The 19747-nt window shown below is 39.6% G+C and overlaps 1 protein-coding gene across 1 annotated transcript; it reads left to right on the top strand.

Annotated features, from left to right (window-relative positions):
• The first annotated feature begins 1016 nt into the window (after positions 1 to 1016).
• On the top strand, positions 1017 to 19193 carry ky (kyphoscoliosis peptidase). The gene is made up of 11 exons (XM_007889668.2): positions 1017 to 1021; positions 2332 to 2379; positions 4288 to 4415; positions 4928 to 4975; positions 8392 to 8433; positions 9050 to 9123; positions 13751 to 13859; positions 14048 to 14165; positions 15133 to 15321; positions 16475 to 16665; positions 18239 to 19193. Exons 1-11 carry the CDS (start codon positions 1017 to 1019, stop codon positions 19144 to 19146), a joined length of 1860 nt encoding a protein of 619 aa, XP_007887859.1. The 3' UTR covers positions 19147 to 19193.
• Positions 19194 to 19747: the final 554 nt, after the last annotated feature.

Here is a 19747-nt window from a genome sequence, read left to right as displayed (position 1 = left end):
TGCATTACCAATTTATACAAAATTAGAGATAATGAACTCCATATAAAATGTATGAAGATTACTAGGAGTACTTACAACCATTCTAATTAGTGACATCCTTCCAACCATAATCATGTTAATATTTGGGCTGAAATATATTTTGTTTTTTCTAAGACATGCACACATACCAGACAATACTTGTGTTGTAATGTTATCTTATCAGTACTCCCCAGAATTGCATAGTAGAGCTGATCATTTGAACTGTTTACAAGAAAACCATCATCACAAAGAGAACTTTCCATTGACCAAATAAGTAACAAGTTTGCTGTATTCCCATTTTGTGTATTTGTTTTATTCACATGTGGTGCAGACATCAAGCTCAAAAGAAAACCATTGTACTTGAAATCTTGCTAATTGGCTTAACAAATAATGTCCAGAATTACATAACCAGAACTGATGATTGAAACTCTTTACAGAAAAACCATCACAGAAAGAACGTGAACTTCCCATTGACCAAACAGGTTTGCTATATATTCTCATTTTGTGCATTTCTTTTAAACAAGTGGGGCTGAACAGGATTGCTTGGAAATTATAAAATAGACAAAGTCGTATTGCAGTTCCACACATTTCTTTGATTCTGTTTCAACATTAAATTAACAAATAAGCACACACAAAAACATGCTATTTACTGTGATGCATATAAATGTCCAGGTTTATTTCCTAGAATTTCATAACTAAGACTGATTATTAAGCTTCTTTACAGGAAAAAAACAACTCAAAGACAACATGAAGGTTTCATTGACAATAAAAGTAACTAAGATTTTCTGCAGTGACTTTAAAAGGATTTTTCAACACTGTAGGTTGAGCATACAGTGAACTGCAATTAAAGCATTCTATGGGACTATTCATCTGTTTCTCTGCAAACAGCTACTCCTCCAGCCCCCGCACCGTCTCGTGCTGCATTTCTCAGGGCTCTGTCCTTAGTCCGCTTCTCTTCACCCTCTACATGCTCCCCGTTGGTGACATCAACTGCAGACATGGGGTAAATTTCCATACGTATGCGGATGACACCAATGGCATGGTCGAAGAGGAGGGTCTTGAGGCGAGACTTGAAGGAGGCTAAGGAGGGGGCGAGGCGGAGTGACTGGAGGATGGAATTCCAGAGGTTGGGGGCAGAGTGGCTGAAGGCTCTCCCGCCAATGGTGGGGCGGGAGGGTCGGTGGAGCAGGCCAGAGCCAGCTGAGCAGAGGGAACGGGCGGGTTGGTAGGGGCTTAGGAGGTCGCAGAGGTAAGGTGGGGCGAGGCCATGGAGGGCTTTGTATGTGAGTACCAGGATCTTGAACTGGATCCTCTGAAGGACAGGGCGCCAATGGAGTCGGGCGAGAGTGAGGGAGATGGGGTCACGGAGTTTGGTGCGGGAGAAGACACGGGCTGCAGAGTTCTGGATTATCCCAGAATGGAGGAAGGAGTTGGAAAGGCTGACAAGCAAGTCGTTTGCATAGTCGAGCCTGGAGGTGATGAAAAGTTTCAGCGGCCTGAGGGGTGAGGTAGTGGCGGAATCAGGCGATGTTACGGAGGTGAGGGAAGGCAGAGTGTGTCATGGCTTGAATATGGGGAAGAAAAGACAGTTGAGGGTTGAAGACACCTAGGTTCCTGACTGGCTTGGTGAGTTGAAGTGTGCAACCATGGAGGTTGATGCTGGAAACTCCCTCTTCATCGGCCTTTCCAACTCTTCCCTTCACAAGCTGCAGTTCATCCAAAACTCTGCAGCTCGTGTACTCTCACGCACCAGGCTCCATGACCCCATCACTCCCACCCTCGCCCGGCTCCACTGACTCCCCATACCTTAGAGAATCGAATTCAAGATGCTCATTCTCACTTTCAAGGCCATCCATGGCCTTGCCCCTCCTAATCTTCTGACTTGCTGTCTCCCTACCAATCTGCCCGCTCCCTCTGTTCAGCGGGCTCCGGCCTGCTCCATGACTCCCGCCCGACTCGCCCAACCATCGGTGGCTGGGCTTTCAGCCTCTCTGCCCCCACACTCTGGAACTCCATCCCACAGTCCCTTCGCCTCCTTCAAGGCCGGTCTCAAGACCGTAGGTTGAGACCCTCCGCTTCGATCGTGCTTTCAGTCGCACTCCCATCTCTCTGCCTTCCCTCACCCCTACCTCACCACTCCTGACCCGACTGTCCAGCGCCTTGGGACATCCTCCCGATGTGAAAGGCGCTCTATAAATGTAATTTTGTTGTTGTTGCGGATTCACTGGTGCAGCTTTTGCCACCCAAATTGCAGGATAGAACTTGCAACGTTTTGCTTTTTAGACTTGAACAAATGTTTACTTTTTTTTCCAGGAAAGCAACCATCACAGAGGGAACGTCAAAGCTCCATCGAACCGAAAGGTAACAGATTTGCTCCTTTAACTTTCACTAACAAGTTTTAAAACAATATAGTTATATTATATACATAGTTTCACAGAAACAACGAACAGTAATTGCGGGAAAATTCCAAATATAGATTCCATTTCAAGTGAAGTTCAAGTAATGTCACTTCACAAACTTAAATCGTGTTAAGTTCCTTGACCAACCAAGTTCCAAAGGTTTACTGTGTTGACTTTATAACAGTGTAGGTTGAATATAATTTTACAGTATGGTGGAGTTAAAAGGAAAAAACACTTTGAAATTTGGACCTTCTTCCTGGAACTAAACAGCACGGAATACAAATTTCATGATTCCTGAAGACCGTTTAATAAGAACATAAGAACATAAGAATTAGGAGCAGGAATAGGCCATTTGGCCCCTCGAGCCTGCCCCGCCATTCGATAAAATCATGGCTGATCTTCAGACCTAACTCTAATTACCTGCCCTATCCCCATATCCCCTAATTCCTCTATTTTTAAAAAAATCTATCAGTCTTAGCCTTGAAGATATTCAAGGACTGAGCATCTACAGCCTTCTGGGGTAGTGAATTCCATAAATTCACTACCCTCTAAGTGAAGAAATGTTTCCTCAACTCTGTTCTAAAAGGCTGACCCCTAATTTTAAGACTGTGACCCCTGGTTATAGATTCTCCTACCAGGGGAAACAGTCCCTCAGTGTCTACTTTATCCAGCCCTTTAAGAATCTTATATGTTTCAATAAGATCTCCCCTAATTCTTCTGTACTCTAGAAAATATAGCCCTAGTTTATTCAGCCTATCCTCATAAGTCAGTCTCCTCATCCGAGGAACTAACCGAGTGAATCTACGCTGCACCCCCTCCAGGGCAAGTATGTCCTTTTTTAAATAAGGAGACCAAAACTGCACACAATACTCTAGGTGCGGTCTCACCAAGGCCGTATACAGTTGCAGCAAGACTTCCCTACTCTTGTACTCTAAACCTTTTGCAATGAACGCTAACTGCCGTTCGCCTTCTTAGTTGCTTGCTGCACCTGCAAACTAACTTTTTGAGACTGGTGTACAAGGACACCCAAATCCCTCTGAACACTAACACTATCTAATCTCTCCCCCTCTAGAAAATAATCTGTTTTTCTATTTTTTCTACCTTGGCGAATAACTTCACACTTCCCCACATTGAATTCCATCTGCCACCTACTCGCCCACTCCTCGAGCCTATCTATATCCCGTTGCAATCTTTTTGCATCATCCTCAGAGCTTACTCTTCCACCTAATTTAGTGTCATCCGCGAATTTAGATACGTTACATTCAATGTCCTCGTCTAGATCATTGATGTAAATTGTAAATAGCTGAGGCCCAAGCACTGATCCTGGTGGCACTCCACTAGTCACATCCTGCCAATTCGAAAATGACCTGTTTATCCCTACTCTCTGTTTTCTACCCGTTAGCCACTCTTCAATCCATGCTAATATGTTCCCATTAATCCCGTGAGCCTTTTGTGCAATAGCCTTTTGTGTGGCACTTTGTCAAATGCCTTTTTAAAATCTAAGTACACTACATCGACTGGTTCCCCCCTATCTAACCTCTCCTAATCCTCTCCTATTGAGTGCTTCTCTTACTGCCCTGAGGGCACAGATATCTGGTTCAAAACAAACCAACATACACACACCTACACACATAAACAAACAAACTATTAAATCATATTATGATTATTTCCCAGTTTTATTCACTAGAATTTTATAACTAGAACCAGTTCATCAAATCTTTTACAGGAAAACTATCACTGCAGCGAGAACATCTACCCTCCCTTGACCAAAAGGTTACAGTTTTGTTGCGTTGACATTTGATGGAATTTTCCCACAATTAGGTTAATTTAGACTCAGATTACTATATGATACTGGATTATTCCGTTGTAGAATCACTGGTGCAGTAGTTGCAATACTTGTATTGATTATAGAAGACTGGAATAATTACAACAGATCATTGCATTCCTTTAAAGGAAAACAAACAAAACAAGAAAGTGAAAGCTCCATCGACAGTATAGGTAAGAAAGGAATGCTGCATTCACTTTCAATATCTCCACAGTCTCATTTCACCCTACTTCTATGACCTCCTTCAACCCTATCCCTCCCTGGTGCTCAGTGATACTGTTCTGCTTCATGTCTGCCACCCTATCTGCCCCATCATTGGCAGGTGGGCTTTCAGCTGCTCTGCCCTCAGTCTCTGGAATTCCATCTCAAATTACCACTGACTTGTTTGCTTGCTCTTTCGATCATCTTCCACCTCCTCACCATCTTCGACTCTCCCTTCCATCACAGGTGCCCAGCCAGCAGTGTCAACTGCTTCAAGACAAACTCCCGACATGGAAAACATTACATTAACGTACATGGAATGGATTTGTTCAACAATGAGCTTGAGTTAACAGTCAGGTCCCATTACATAATAATACCACACTGGATTATTTGGTTGTGGAATCACTGGGGCAGCTGTTGCAACACACTTTGTAGCATGATGAAAACAAGAATATCTAAACCTGATCATTGTATTCCTTTACAGAAAAACAACCGTCTCAAAGGGAAAGTGAAAGCTCCATTGAGAGTATAGGTAAGAGAGTTTTGCTGCATTCCCTTTCAACTGAATTTTCCAACCATGTAGTTTGAGCAAACAGTCAGCTTCCATTACAGTATATCGCTGGATTACTGAATTGCAGAATCACTGATGTAGTTCTTGCATCACAAATTGTAGGATTATAGGAGACAGCAACTATTTCATAACTAGACCTGATAACATTTTTTTTCAGGAAAACAATCAAAGCAGAGAGAACACAAAGGCTCAATCGGCATTAAGAGAAACAGAAACTTGCTGCATTGACTTTCGATAGAAACTTTTTGAATAATGTGGTTTGACTATACAACCATCTCTCATTACAAAACCGTAGACAAAAAGAAAAACACTGAATCCTGGAACACTCGATACAAAAAACATAACAAATATAACAAATGTTCAATGTCCAATATAAAAAATATAATTTCCCTGACTGAAGCTCCATTAAACAGTTGTCATTTCAGGAGCTTAAATTTCATTAATATCGAATCCCTAATAATAAAACTACTCGCTAGATAATTCATTTGTCCAGTTGCAACAGTAGGAATATAGAAAACATAATTTATGACACCATCATGTGATCACACACTTAGAACCATAATGGTATTACAGAGACCATGCAGTCTTTTGAGGTTGATAAAGTGTCCCATCTCCAATTATCCTCTTACAGAGGGGAGAGAGCATGAAGGTCAGGTCTTTCTAGAGTTGAATTGTCTCCAAGGGCATTCGCACGAGATCGGTTTGGATGGCCCTTTGGGACATTGGATCTTAGCATTCCAAAATATCACCCCATCATCTTCCCAGGACAGTATCAAGCTGCTTTCAAAGCAAGCCCAGCATTGTGGCTTCAACCACCAGTCCTAGCAACCCATTTCAGTTGTTAATTACTCTCTGGGTAAATAAATATTTCTCTGTCTCAATCTGGGCTGGTCCACAATAGTCTAAACCTTTCTTGATCATCTTATGCAGCTGATCAATGCAATTGATGACCTCAGCCCTACAAGCCAAGCAACGAAGCCTTCCTATGAAACGTACCTCAATATTTTGGACTGACAAACAAGACAGTTTCAAAACAGTTGCCACCCAAGATCAGGTGTCTCGATGGGAAAGGGGTTATATCTGCAACGTATTTTAATGAGTATTTTGCAGTTTCAGAGTTGGAAATAACATTTAAAACTTTTCACAGAAAAACAACAGCAACGAGAACGTGAACCTTCTATTCCAGGTAAAAAGAGGTTTTCATTATATCGATTGTATTGAGCATTTTGCAGTTTCAGGGCTGGAAGTAACATATAAAACTCTTCACTTCACAGACAAACAACCACAGCAAAGAGAAGTTAAACCTTACATTCCAGATAAAAAGAAGTTTAGGAACATAGGAACAGGAAGCAGGCCATTCAATCCCTAAAGCCTGTTTCGTCCTTTTATTAGATCATGGCTGATCTGTACTTCAGCTCCATTTACCCGTCATTGCTCTATATCCCTTGAGACTCTTACCTCAACAAAATTCTTTCAAACTCAATCTTGAACATTTCAAGTGATCCAGCATCCACAGCCTTTTTGGGGGACAGAGTTCCAGATTACACTCTCCTTTGTGTAAAAAAGTACTTTCTAATTTCACTCCTAACTGGTTTAGCTTTGATTTTAAGATTATGCCCCTTGTTCTGGATTCCCCCACCAGAGGAAATAGTTTCTCTGTATTTATGCTATTAAATTAATTTATCATTTTAATTAGATCACCCCTCAACCTTCTTAAATCAAGGGAATACAAGGCAAAGTTTATGCAACCTCTCATACTATAACCTTTTAAGCCCTGGACTCGAACCATGCAAGTGCGGTCCCACTGAGGTGGATGAGGGAGGAGAGGCATGGTAACTTTGCAGAGTTTGTTGAAACTTTGTAGAGTTTCAAAGCTGGAGGCGACATTAAAAAAAATCACAGAACAACCAACACAGCAACGAGACCGTGTACTTTCTATTCCAGGTAAAGAGGTTTGCTGAAGTTTTGTTGCATAAAATGTTTCTATTAAGTATTGAGTATTTTGCAGAGCTTCCGAGCTGGAAGTAACATTTAAAACTCTTCGCAGAAAAACAGCAGAGAGAACGTGAACCTTCCATTCCAGGTAAAAAGAGGTTTGCTGAATTTTCTTAACATAAAATGTTTGAAGTCAACTACATTATACAATAACAGACACCACTAATCCTGAAAGACCTGTTACACAAATTGTCTTACACAAAATATCCCAATATAGTCACATGAGAAGTTCAAACCTTGTTCAAATCAAAGCACCAAGAAAAATGGTGATTGTTAGAAGATTGTTGTAGTCCAACAATAAAAAAAGACTTGACTAATGATAGATTGCCTGGAAAAAAAGGTAATCGAGATTCCCTATTTTCAACTGTCAAACTTTTTCAAGTTGTGGCCTTTTGACTATAAATTAAAATCTCAAGCAAGTTGGGTACAGCCACTGCCCAGGAAGTTCCCAGGCTGAGCTGAGCTGGATATTCACTTGGGCAATAATGAGCCACTCTAATTGGCTTCAGCGTCAGTGGGTTAAGGAAGGAGGGAACAAAATTAGCAAGAGGCCAACTCTCAATTGCTCTCCAGCGACCAATTGGAGCCCCCTGAAAAAATGCACTTGTGTCGACAATCAGGCTCAACTGTGACACCCCACTGTCCACATTTCGTCTCACACATGAAGAACACCCACCTCAAAGAATAGGGTGGAGACAATCCCACTCTGCATTAGGGGGAGCAAATAGCAAGGAAATGTTTTCTTGTGTTTTTAAAAAAAAATCAAAACCATGCCTAACTATTGCTGGTTTGGGTATTACCTTATGGACTTCCAGATGAAAATATGATGTCAATTATTGTATCATATGTGGTATCTCCTGCCCTTCCACAGCATTATTAGTGTTATTTCAAAGGAATTCTTAATCTGAATTGATGATTAAATCTTTACAGGAAAACAACCATTAGATCAGGATGCTTCCTTAGACTACAGAGATTTAGGTTTGCTGTATTTTATTTTATGTACTGTCTCAAATAAATAAGATTATGATGAACTATTATAAGAAACGGCATACTTTATTAAACCATCCCAGCTGTTACAGGGTCTGCCAAACTGTGACAGAAAGCGAGGTGAGTCTTCTAGCCTCTCGCCCACTGCAGGCGTTTTAATTTTAAAAGGTTTCCCTGGAGATCCGGTTTGATTTCCAATTTGACGTTGCGCTCCATTGATTCATCCTTGTAGACTGCTCTTCCAGCAAACATCAGAGGTTTCATGTTCAGTAACATCAGTTTTATTATATGGCAGTGAAAAATATTTATACTTTCTGGAAAATGTAATGAGGAGCTTTAAGAAATCTGTCAACAATCCTAGACACAAATATCTGAAATACATTTTCTTGTTACAGAGACTACCACTAGTCAAAAATTCAAGCTTAAAGAAATTGAAGGTAGGCTTTCAAGAAAAAGTATTTTCTGCTTTGGATTTTCACAAATCCAAATGAAACTTCCAACAAGAACAGTAACTTAGTTATTTTAATCTATTTTGAGACACAAACAAAGACCAGTTTGTCACAAAAGTAATTTATTCAAGTATTCATGGACTTGTGAAATTTCCTTAATCCATTTGTTATGCTTGGTATACATTGTTTTTTGTTTTCCTGCTTGCAGTTCTCAACAGTGCTTAATAACTATTCTGCTCTTGTGATGGCCCTTTAAAACTGGATTAATCCTCTGGATTAGGAGAGGGAATGTGAAACAAGACTCACTCCACACTGTGGCCCAGTTATTGCTGCTTGAAAGTGCACACATGCAGATATCTGGTGAGGATAAGATCAGGTTAGGCTCCCCACCCACATGGATAGCCTACCAACACTCATTTTCTGAGTTCATATTTGGTGAATGGTCACTAGGGCAATTACCAGAGGGGGATTTGTGCCCACTGATTTCTATCTCAACAAGCACCAATGGAGAGAAAAATTGGAGGGGTAGTTGTTTCTCAGGATACAATGCTCCTTTAAGATTTTTAAGGACAATGAATTTCTCACCTATAATTTTATTCTCCAGATGATATTTTCAACCTAAAATCCATGAAGATGGATTTGAGAGCGTTTCAGCAGATTGATGAATACGCTGCTCAGGTAACATGCAAAAATCTGGATTTTCTTCATAAGATAGTTTCTGAACTAGAAATCAAACAGTTTACAGAAGAAGCGTGCATCCCACTCTTTGGGATCATTTGTGATAGTAAAACGTACCTATCCTAAATTAGTGTGGCTTGTGCAGTACAGAAATAATAATCCACGCCTAATCATGTCGTCGAGACATCTCAAAGCGCTTCACAGGACATACTGAAGTGGATTGACTGAGTATTTTGTGGCCAAAATCTGGATTTTCTTGATAAGCTTTTCTGAACTAGAAACCAAACAAACCAACAAATTAATAAATTCACTTCCAACCATGTATTGTTTAAAGAAAAACGAGTTATTATTTTGGCAGAAAAAGAACCAATTGCTAACCTACAGAGTGGAGAAGGCACATAACTTTCCAGTACTGGGAAACACTCTATTATTTCTATTCAATGAGTGGTTTATTTCTCAATGACACATCTCTGAGTACTAAAAATTACTAAAAATTAATCAAATGTACTGATAGGGTACTACTGAGGGTGAGAACATTCCGCTACCATATCTAGAGTTTGCCGTGCTACTATAGATTGCTGGGTTGAAAGTCTGCTGGGTTTAACAAAAGTAAGTGTTGAAAATAAAATAAACTTGGAAAAATTTAGGCAAATCTCTATGCTGAACAGTTCCAGGTGTCCAACTTCAACACTGTTACAATGCAGTCACACATGCAAAATTAGACTTTCACCAACGTGGCTGGAAGACGAACAATTCCAGTGGAAAGATCATCATTCCCTGCCATAGTACCAAGTGACCATTAAAATGTTGCAATAACCAGGCTCAGAAAAGCATTCCATCTGGTCCTGAACTTCATCAGCATTCTGAAATAAGGCCAACCATAAACCATTTCTTTCAACCATTCCAAAAATGTCTACATCCTCCAAATGTGTTTTTGGTCAATGGTGCTGTAACACTGCATAGTACTGTGGAGAAACTGCATCCCCTGCAAAGCGTTCAGTGTGGTATTAAGTTATACCAGCTGTAAAGCAGTGTGATACAACTTCAGGTTTAGATTAGTAACAGGGACAAATTCATGGCCAGAGCTCCCCTCCTCGCAATATCCTGTACATAAAGACAAAGGCAAAATAGCATTGGGCTTGACTTTCCAATTGCTGTACTATCCAATGTCCATGCAGACATTTTCTGCAGACATCCTTCCCAACCTACATTCAGTTGTCTGAATCATTATTGTCAGCCGGCGCATGGGATAACTTTGGCTATCAGATAACCATCTGAATGAAGGCATTCTTCTAAACCTCAACTCCAATTTTTCTGCAAACAATTCTGAGATAATATCCCCTTGTCACCAATTCTCCAACTAAAGGAAATAGTTTTTTTTCCACTCCAAACTTGTCACCCTTTAAAAAAATGATAGAACATTTAGTTGTGTTGCTGCATTACTTCACAATTTGGCAAAGATACTATAGAGCTCATGTCCTCAAATCTATGAGGAATGAGGGACCTGGTACCAGGAATGAGGGACCTTGATTATGAGGAAAGGCTAGAGAGGCTGGGATTATCCTCATTGGAGTAGAGAAGGTTACGAGGAGACCCAATAGAGGTCTTTAAAATCATGAGGGGATTTGATAGGTTAGAAGGGGAAAAACTGTTTCCACTGGTGGTTGTGTCGGCGACTCAAGGTCACAGATTCAAAATAGTATCTAAAAGAAGCAGAGGGGAGGTGAGGAGACATTTTTTTCACGCAACGAGTTGTTCGAATCTGGGACGCATTGGCCGAAAGGGTGGTCAAGGCTGATTCGATAACGACTTTTAAAAGCGGGTGACGGGTATTTGAGGACGACAGGTTTGCAGGGTTATGGGGAAAGGGCTAGGGAGTGGGATTGACATTACATTGCTCTATTCAAAGAGCCGCACAAACTTGATGGGCCGAATGGCCTCTTTGTGTGCTGTACGATTCTATGATTCTGTGATTCTATTCAAATAAACATGATATGAAGGAAAAATGAATCAAAAGCAGGCAATAAACATCTGCAATACAGAGGTCATTACCTTGAAAGACACCTTTACAAGAGCCCTTTTTGTAAATACTTCTAGTTATTTTACTCCTGTAATGTAGAAGAAACAGTTCATTTAGATAGGTTATCTGGGTGGTAATTTAAAACGAACCTAAATTAAATCTATTCAAAAANTATCCAAAGGTTTGATTGCTGCTCAGTAATCTGAGATTGATCAGCACGGACTAACTCTGATCTGTTTTGGATAATTTTATTAGCAACCATTGAAAAGGTTGTGATGAGTTTGGAAAAAGAAAACATAATTCAGATTTTTAAAACCTAATTTATTACTACCTACAGAAGGCCATTTTACTTTCTGTGATTAGACCACGATTGTGTAGAATCTGTAGCATATGGAACAGGCACGTTTCTAAATTAGATTTTCAATTTAGCATCAATTTAACAACAAAACACAAGTTTGTTCAGGTTTCTGATTAACTGATTACAATCTTCTATTGACAAGAGCTCTTGACTATAGGCTATGGGCTCACAATGTGATTGAGCATTTTTTTTGTGGCGGAAAGTTGTGTCGTTTATTTTGCCGAAAGTTGGCCAACAAGATGCCCTAAAGAGAGCACACACAGGGCACAGGGGAAATAAATGCATTCAATCTCTTGGTCCCCAATTTTGGTTTGGAAACAGGATTGAAGGATTGTAACATTTGTGGGCAGTTACCACCTACATATATATATTTATATACCTGATCAATAAGCCACTGAATTATTAATTCAAACAGGGTTAGGGTCAGGATTGAACGGCAAAGTTTATAATAACTTTCATTGATACCTCGGACCCTGGACTGGATTAAACTTCCAGTGAAGAAATGTCATGGAGGTTTCGTCATAAAATTAAATAAATTGGGTCCGTGATGAGGAAAATTGCATTCGATCTATTAGAAATAATGTGCTTGTGTGGCTCAACTAGGTTTTCTCATTCCATAATCTAAGTGTACTTATTTGCTAAACACAGTGTGCTTTGGTTTTATTCAGCTGGGTAATTCATACACACGAACACCATCACCGCGCATAATAATAATAATAATCCTTGCATTTGATATAGCGCTTTTCACATTGGGAGGACGTCCCAAAGCGCTTAACAGAATACACTGTAAAGTGAATTGACTGTATATTTGTGGGCGAACACGGCAGCCAATTGCGCACAGCAATGTCCCACAAACAGTCGTAGATTGAAAATGACCAATTTATTATTGTTTTTGGTTGATGGAGAGATTATTATTAGGCTCTGTGTGGAGTAAGGAAACTTGTCTAAGAGAATCCATACCAGACAGAGTTCCATTAAAGCATGGAAATTTCTTTTTCTCTGAAATAAAGTGTGCACTCTCTTCCCAGAGGGCCACACCCTGCTTAAGTAATTCCAGAAAGTTTTTGTCGCAGGAACAAAGTCTTGAGAGAGTCAGGATTGAATCTTGAGGTGTGAGTGATTTCTTTTTTGAATTTTGACTATTAACTTTCAAGATCAGGGAGCAACTATGAAGAACCATTCCCCCAGGAGGTAGATCGGGTGGGGTGGAGCACACATAAGGGTAGTTTTTGGCATGATCTGTGGAAGATTGGGGCTCAATATAGCAACTAAGCTTTTTCTTGTTCACTGCTTGTTATGGGTCTGCCACAATTCCAACATTTACCTCAAAAGGGTTAGAAGAAAACACGTGCAAAAGAAAATCAGTTTTAGAAATTTGATGCTTGCAGTGTTCTCACATTATATTCCTGAAGGGTGATTTTACATTTTGATTATTTATTTGGGGGAAAGGGAACACCAGATTGCCCTGGTCTAAGCAGACGTTTCCAATTTAAAAATGGTAATGATACATTTGGCCTCTCACTGCAGTGAATGCAGTATAGAAATGTTATTTTCACAGCATGCCTGAGTGGTTCAGTAACAGGATGTGGATTGCACAAACAAGTGGAACTGCTGAAAATAGTGGCTTTGTGTATTTTCAGAAAGTTACATCATGCTAAATCTATACGTGTGAATGAGTAATTGAAATTTAGAATGCACCAAATTTATTATTACAATGTACACTGTGCAGTATTGTACAGCGCAGCTGCAAAAAAGAACTGGTACATATATCTATTGTGCATAGCAACATACACAGGATATTGCTTTTTTTTAACATAAATAAATTGAAACCTGGAACAGAAGTTGTATATGGGCGTGAGGATTTTTCTTACTGAGGCCTAAAATAGTACTTGAAATAACAATATTACTTGGAACGGCAAGTGGGTGGGAGTACACCAAAGACAGTTCACTCTTTTCACTGGCCTGTCAAATGACCTGAAATTACAGAAGGATCTTGGTGGAGCCCATACATTGGTACATTCGAGTAAAACCCCAACTGCTGAGTGAGACAATCTCAGAATATTAGGGATTTGCCAGAAAACACAAGATATTATGCTCTCAGGGAGACAGTTCAGCTTTCCCCTCTTTAAGCACACTTTAATATCTTTGAAACAACAAGCAGTTTCACATGGTTTATTCAATGCGACTTTAAGACAATCTTTATGCCGTTTACAGCAAGAAAAATCGCTGACATGTTTTACCCTCAACAGGTTCTTCCGAAGGCTAGCATCCCTGCCTTGGTGAAAGAGGTACTGCTATATTCCCAAACTGATCTGGAAAAAATTAGAGCCATCTGGATTTGGATCTGTCACCACATAGGTAAAGGATCCAAATGTGGCACCTCTGTCTTTTTCTTCACACAAACAATGGAAGAGACTGTCTGCCAATTCTAGCTTTTAGTTCTCTTGTTCATGTTTTATTTAATCTAGAGCAAGCTGAATGTACAGACAGATAATTCCACTATATTAGCCAATTGTTTATGCTGAGCAACTTTGACACATTTGCAGAATATGATGTGAAGGGGTATCATAGCAAGGACCTAAAGGGCAAGACACCAGAAGAAGCACTGATGACTGGAAAAGCAGTATGTTCTGGATATTCAGGCCTCTTTTGTGAAATGTGCAGGTAACATTTCATTCATTTCCTAGTTACTCTCTCATACAGCTCTTATTGAATTCAATATTCCCCTCCAATTGTTTTTCCCAAGCGAGTCTCTCCAGCACATCCACCTTATTTTATATCAATCCTTCACAAACACTTCAAGCACTTGATCCAATTACCAATTAAGTTTTAAAGGCAGTCTTTCTGTCTCTGCCTTAAATTATACCACTTACAGCACAACGAACACTTGGGTTTCACTTTGCAATCCCTAAAGTCAAAAATAAGTGTCCGATTAAGAAACCAAAACTGAAAATGCACAGCAGTCAATCAGCACCCGAAAGAGAAAGACAGATTAATAATCCGAGTCAGACCTTCCTCAGACAATAGTTCTGATTTTGTTTAAAATGCAAAACTTAGCTGAAGTGAAATACGAGAAATACTTAAGAGAATATAAAGATTGAGTTTTGAAAGCCTATAGATTGCATGATAGAGAGAGTAAAAATAGTCAGAGGTTTCAGAGAGTTAGACCATGAATCAGTGCAGTGAGTTTTTTCAGAGTACTGTATGGTACTACATTTGAAGCCTGGAGAGCAATAATGGAAATTTCAAGAGAAATTAGGGTTCTGCAAAAAATGGTCATCTCTCTTTCTGATGCCAGTTTGCAGCTTTTGATATTTCCATTTCAGAATTTCAGCATTCATTTTTTCTTTAAACAAAAACATTTCTAATTAATAATTATCCTGGCATATGGTATTGTGCCTAGAGCAGTGAGAATGTCTCAATGACTGACATAATATTAGCAAATCTGGAGTCACAGCTGCAGGAGAAGTAGATTTGGAACTTTACTCCATGTCTGCGAATGACATTACCAAGAGGGAGCAGGTAAATAAGGAAAGGAAGGGGACCAAGGACAATCAAGTATTTAGTGTCCTGCCCTTTAACAATGTTTAACTGTGAAGCTGATGACTGTTAAATACCAACTAATTTTCAGCATTGCAGGTATAAAGTGCACTGCAATAGGAGGTTATTCCAAAGGCTACAATTATGAAATTGGAAAGACATTCAAAGGAGACCCTGATCATGACTGGAATGCAGTGTATTTAGAAGGGAAATGGCATCTCCTGGATACCACTTGGGGAGCAGGCCACGTGAACGAGAACTGTTCAAAATTTACTTTCAAGTAAGTGTTCACTTATTTTGCAGTGCTGTGCATCATTTACTTCTTGCACCTATACTTGTTGGTTCTGAAGGATACAGGAGAAAAGTTATATTTTTAATATAATTTTTCACTTATCCATTTATTCAGACCTCGATCATGTCGATACATTTATCCTTTTCTAACAAGAGGTCATTCAGAGTAAGACTTCCCAATTTCAAAGTAAAAATTACGTTCATTTTAATGCAACTCAATCTTAAGTGTTTGTGATCATCCTTTTCATTGTAACTCAGTTCTCACAGTTCCCAGATGTTAACAGCTGCAGTTCTAACTATACTTATTAAAGAGCGATTTAATTTACATTTAGACTGGTAAGTGAAAGCTAAAAATAGATTCAGAGATCATGTTGATATCAAGGTAGGCAAAAGTTTTCCTGAACTAATTGACGGTTGGACAAAGTGAGGGAGAGTAGATGGAATGCAGAGAACCAGAGTCAAGAGCACACTGTTTCTTCACCTCAATGTCCAACTTTATACCAGGCCACTTACTCTAGGTATGTTTATAGTTTGTAGCACTGTATGTTTCATTTCTAATAGAAGTCTTTCCCATATCTCACCTCTGTATACTGTGGGACAACCCATCATTAATACTCCAGCTAGAGTAATGTTCAAGCAATGTAGAGCTACTCCAATAATTTCTTCCAAAACTTAAGACAAATATTACATTCCTTAAAATACACTTCTACAGCTGTGCCAGCACAATGCAAAATGTGCCATAGTCACAAAAACACCAGATAACTGTTTTTACTATTATGCAATTACCTTATATACTCCTAATAATTAAGTGCGAACTGAAGAGTATGGAATCAAGATTTCTTTACGTGAATTAGTCAAAATAATTGAAATAGTCCAACAGCAATGTCCAACAGAACATTACCAGCCATAATAATAATAATTCTTGCATTTTATGTAGCGCCTTATCACATCGTCGAGACGTCTCAAAGCGCTTCACAGAATAATACTATAAAGCAAAGAAAACATTATATAGAATAATATAACCATCTATAGAATAAGTGCAATTCTTGTAGTTTTGTATCATTTTTAAAGTCTGCAAAGCTAGCCCATAGGGATTTAATTTCATAAACCACATCCTAAAATATTCCATCTTTGTATTGCAGGTATGTTGAATTTTATTTCTTCACACATCCTACTCTCTTTATCAATAACCATTTTCCAATGGATGAAAACTGGCAGCTGATTTCTCCAAGGATTTCTATTAAGGCATTTGAAAATATGGTTTTCAGGACCGGAGAATTTTTTAACATTGGGTTGACATACATTCATCCTGATGTACAAGTGGTGAATACAGGTAAATGTATCTTGAAAACTTGTATTATGGGTAAATGATCGTATCACCATTCTGTGGCTGAGCAAACAATCTGTGGAGAAGTCACATGCATGTTCATCATTCTCTGCTGATAGCAATGATAAGTGTTACAATCGGGTTTTAGATTCCTTTCTACCACTGTGAGAAGCAGGCAAGTTAACAGCACTCATGGACATAAACTGAAATTCCACGTTAGTGGTCGTAAATATTAATAATGGCAGATGCTTTTGATTCATTTAGAGGCTGGTCTTTGTATCACTTTTTCAAATAGTAGTGTGAGACTGGTTCATGCATTAAGTTTAAGCAAATAAAAGTGAGATTTTTTTTCCAATGGTTAATGAAATAGCCTAAGTGACATGAATTTATAATAACTACCAGAAGTATAAAAGGGGAAAAGCAGGAGATTAAAAAAAAACTTTTACATGAAAGCAATTATTAGGGTGTGGAACTAATCATCATAATAATACTTGCATTTGATATACAACAACAAAATTACATTTGTATAGTGCCTTTCACGTCAGGAGGACGTCCCAAGGTGCTGGACAGTTACGGATCCGAGCTGGGGATCATGGTGGGGGAGGCTGGAGGGCAGGGGGGAGAAACAAGAAGATCGAAAGCACGGTCGAAGAGGAGGGTCTTGAAAGTGGCGAGGGAGGGGGCGAGGCGGAGGGACTGTGGGATGGAGTTCCAGAGGATGGGGGCAGAGTGGCGGAAGGCCCGCCAATGATGGTGTGAGCGAGGCGGGGGACATGAAGCAGCCCAGAGCCTGCTGAGTGGAGGGAGCGAACAGGATGGTAGGGGGTTAGGAGGTCACAGAGGGAGCCTGGAGGGTTTGAAGGTGAGGACCAGGATCTTGAACTGTATCCTCTGTGTGATGGAAAGCCAGTGGAGTTGGGCAAGGATGGGGGTGATAGGGTCGCGGAGCCTAATGCGGGAGAAGACACGGGCTGCAGAGTTCTGGATGCCTGTGGAGGGAGGAGTTGGGCTGGCAAGCAATGAGTTTGCTGTCAAGCCTCGTTGTAATGAAAGCATTAATAATAGCACCTTATCACGTCTTTGAGATGTCTCAAAGCGCTTCACAGAATATGCTACAAAGTGAATTGACTGTAAAAGTTGTGGGTGAAACAGCAGCCAATTGTGCACAAGTGTCCCATAAATAGTTGTGGATTGAGTGACCAATCATAGCTACTGAAGAGTAAATTATGGCATTTAGAGGGAAATTAGATAAAAAAAACAAAGGAGAATTGGGTAAGAGTAAGTGTATCGGATTGGAGAGTTTAAGTGGAAGAGTTGGAATGGCATAAATAAGATAGGTCAAAAGGACTTTTTCTTTATTGAAATTCCTTGATCCAAGTGGCCCAATGCAAAATAAATGCCACCACCAATGTCTAGAAAGGCAAATGGGATGTAGACCTGGGTAGCAGGTTCACCTTTGCTTGGTGAAGTTTGTTTGGAGATGTACTAAAATTCAGCCTTAATGTGCTATTAAGTTAATTAATATTACGCTATTTTATATGGTTAACTGAATTTTAATCGTCTCCATATCTGAAAACAGTGAACGGAAGAGCTATCATCAACATGGGAGGCAATTCACCAACATTATTCATGTATAACCTGGACGGCAGAAAAGATTGCGCTCTTATCAATTTGACAACTTACGGTATGAAGCTGGAAGTCCTTCCCCCAAAGGTCGGGGAATACAAGTTGAAGATCTACGCTAAATTACTGAATACTGATGAAAAGATGTATTCATTTATATGCGCATATATGATTAAATGTAATGAAGTCGACGACAGCTTCAAAATGCCAAAAGCAGTACACAATCCTCTGGGTCCCAGTTGGTATACAGAGATAAAGGGAATTATTGAGCCCTCGCATCCAGAGCCTCTCATCTACTGCTCAGATGGTCAATGTTCCATTAAGTTCTTCTTGGACAAAGAGCTCAGTTTCACTAGCAAGTTAACGTGTGATGAACTGGATATTCCAGATGATGTCATGAGAAATCATGTGTTTAAAACTCAAAAGGACAATTCGGTGGAATTCAAAATCCAGCTCCCCAGCTCAGGGTTATACGTTTTTACTATATTCTCAAAAGAAAAGTCGTCCCGCAGTTCAACATTTTCTCACCTGTGCGAATATTTAATCTCATGTACAAATGAGGACGTGCACCTGGCTACTTTCCCTAAAGTGTATACTTCCTGGACTGAAGAATGTGAATTATTCGAACCCCTTTCCGGTATTCTGCCACCAAACACTGTAGTGGCATTTAAGTTTAAAATTCCTCATGTGAAAAAGGTACAAGTGTATGGCAAAGAAGGCTGTCCACTTACACTCTCAAGTGACGGATACTGGGAGGGAACATGTAATACATTAGATGCCAAAAACCTCAATATTGGTGTTTCAGAAAAAATTTCTGATACGAAGTACACGTTTGCTTTGCAATATGATGTAGCCTCAAAGTGATCAACACGATCAATACTGATTGTCATTCAATATTTGCCAAAAGGAAACTGCCAGGAATAAAAGTGCTTTCAAAACTGCAAGAAAGCGTGCACCATTCTCTCGCAAGTCTGTCACAAATTACTGAATGGGTTTTATGTATAATTTGTGTGATGCTGAGTAGCCCATCCATGAATACCAGTACAAAATTACTTTCTCATAGAATTATTTTGACAAAATGCAAGGCTTTCCGCACCGACCCAGCACCACGCAGCTGCCATCCATTAATATCTTAAGATAACATTAAGAGAGTAACGTTCAAAATCAGATTCAGGAAAAATAGAAATCGCAAAACACAAATCACACCAAACGTTAACTGGGGTATGGAAACTGAATGACAGCCTCAGTGATTATTATTATTATTATTTCACACCTCTCGGAAGCCTTTACTAAACTAGATAACTTCCCTCAAATTAGTTTCTCACAATACACACTCTGTATAGTTTGCAGACATGAGCTTATCCTTATCTTTATTTCCACATCAGCATACCCGACTTAACACATCTGTCCATGGAAAGTTGTGTGTTTGTGGTCAGCAGACAGCTTGGAGCATCTCACTGGGTAT

The sequence above is a fragment of the Callorhinchus milii genome, unplaced genomic scaffold (genome assembly GCF_018977255.1).
Source record: "Callorhinchus milii isolate IMCB2004 unplaced genomic scaffold, IMCB_Cmil_1.0 Scaffold11, whole genome shotgun sequence".
In the NCBI taxonomy this organism is placed as follows: Eukaryota; Metazoa; Chordata; class Chondrichthyes; order Chimaeriformes; family Callorhinchidae; genus Callorhinchus; species Callorhinchus milii.
This window is presented reverse-complemented; position numbering and strand designations above follow the sequence as displayed.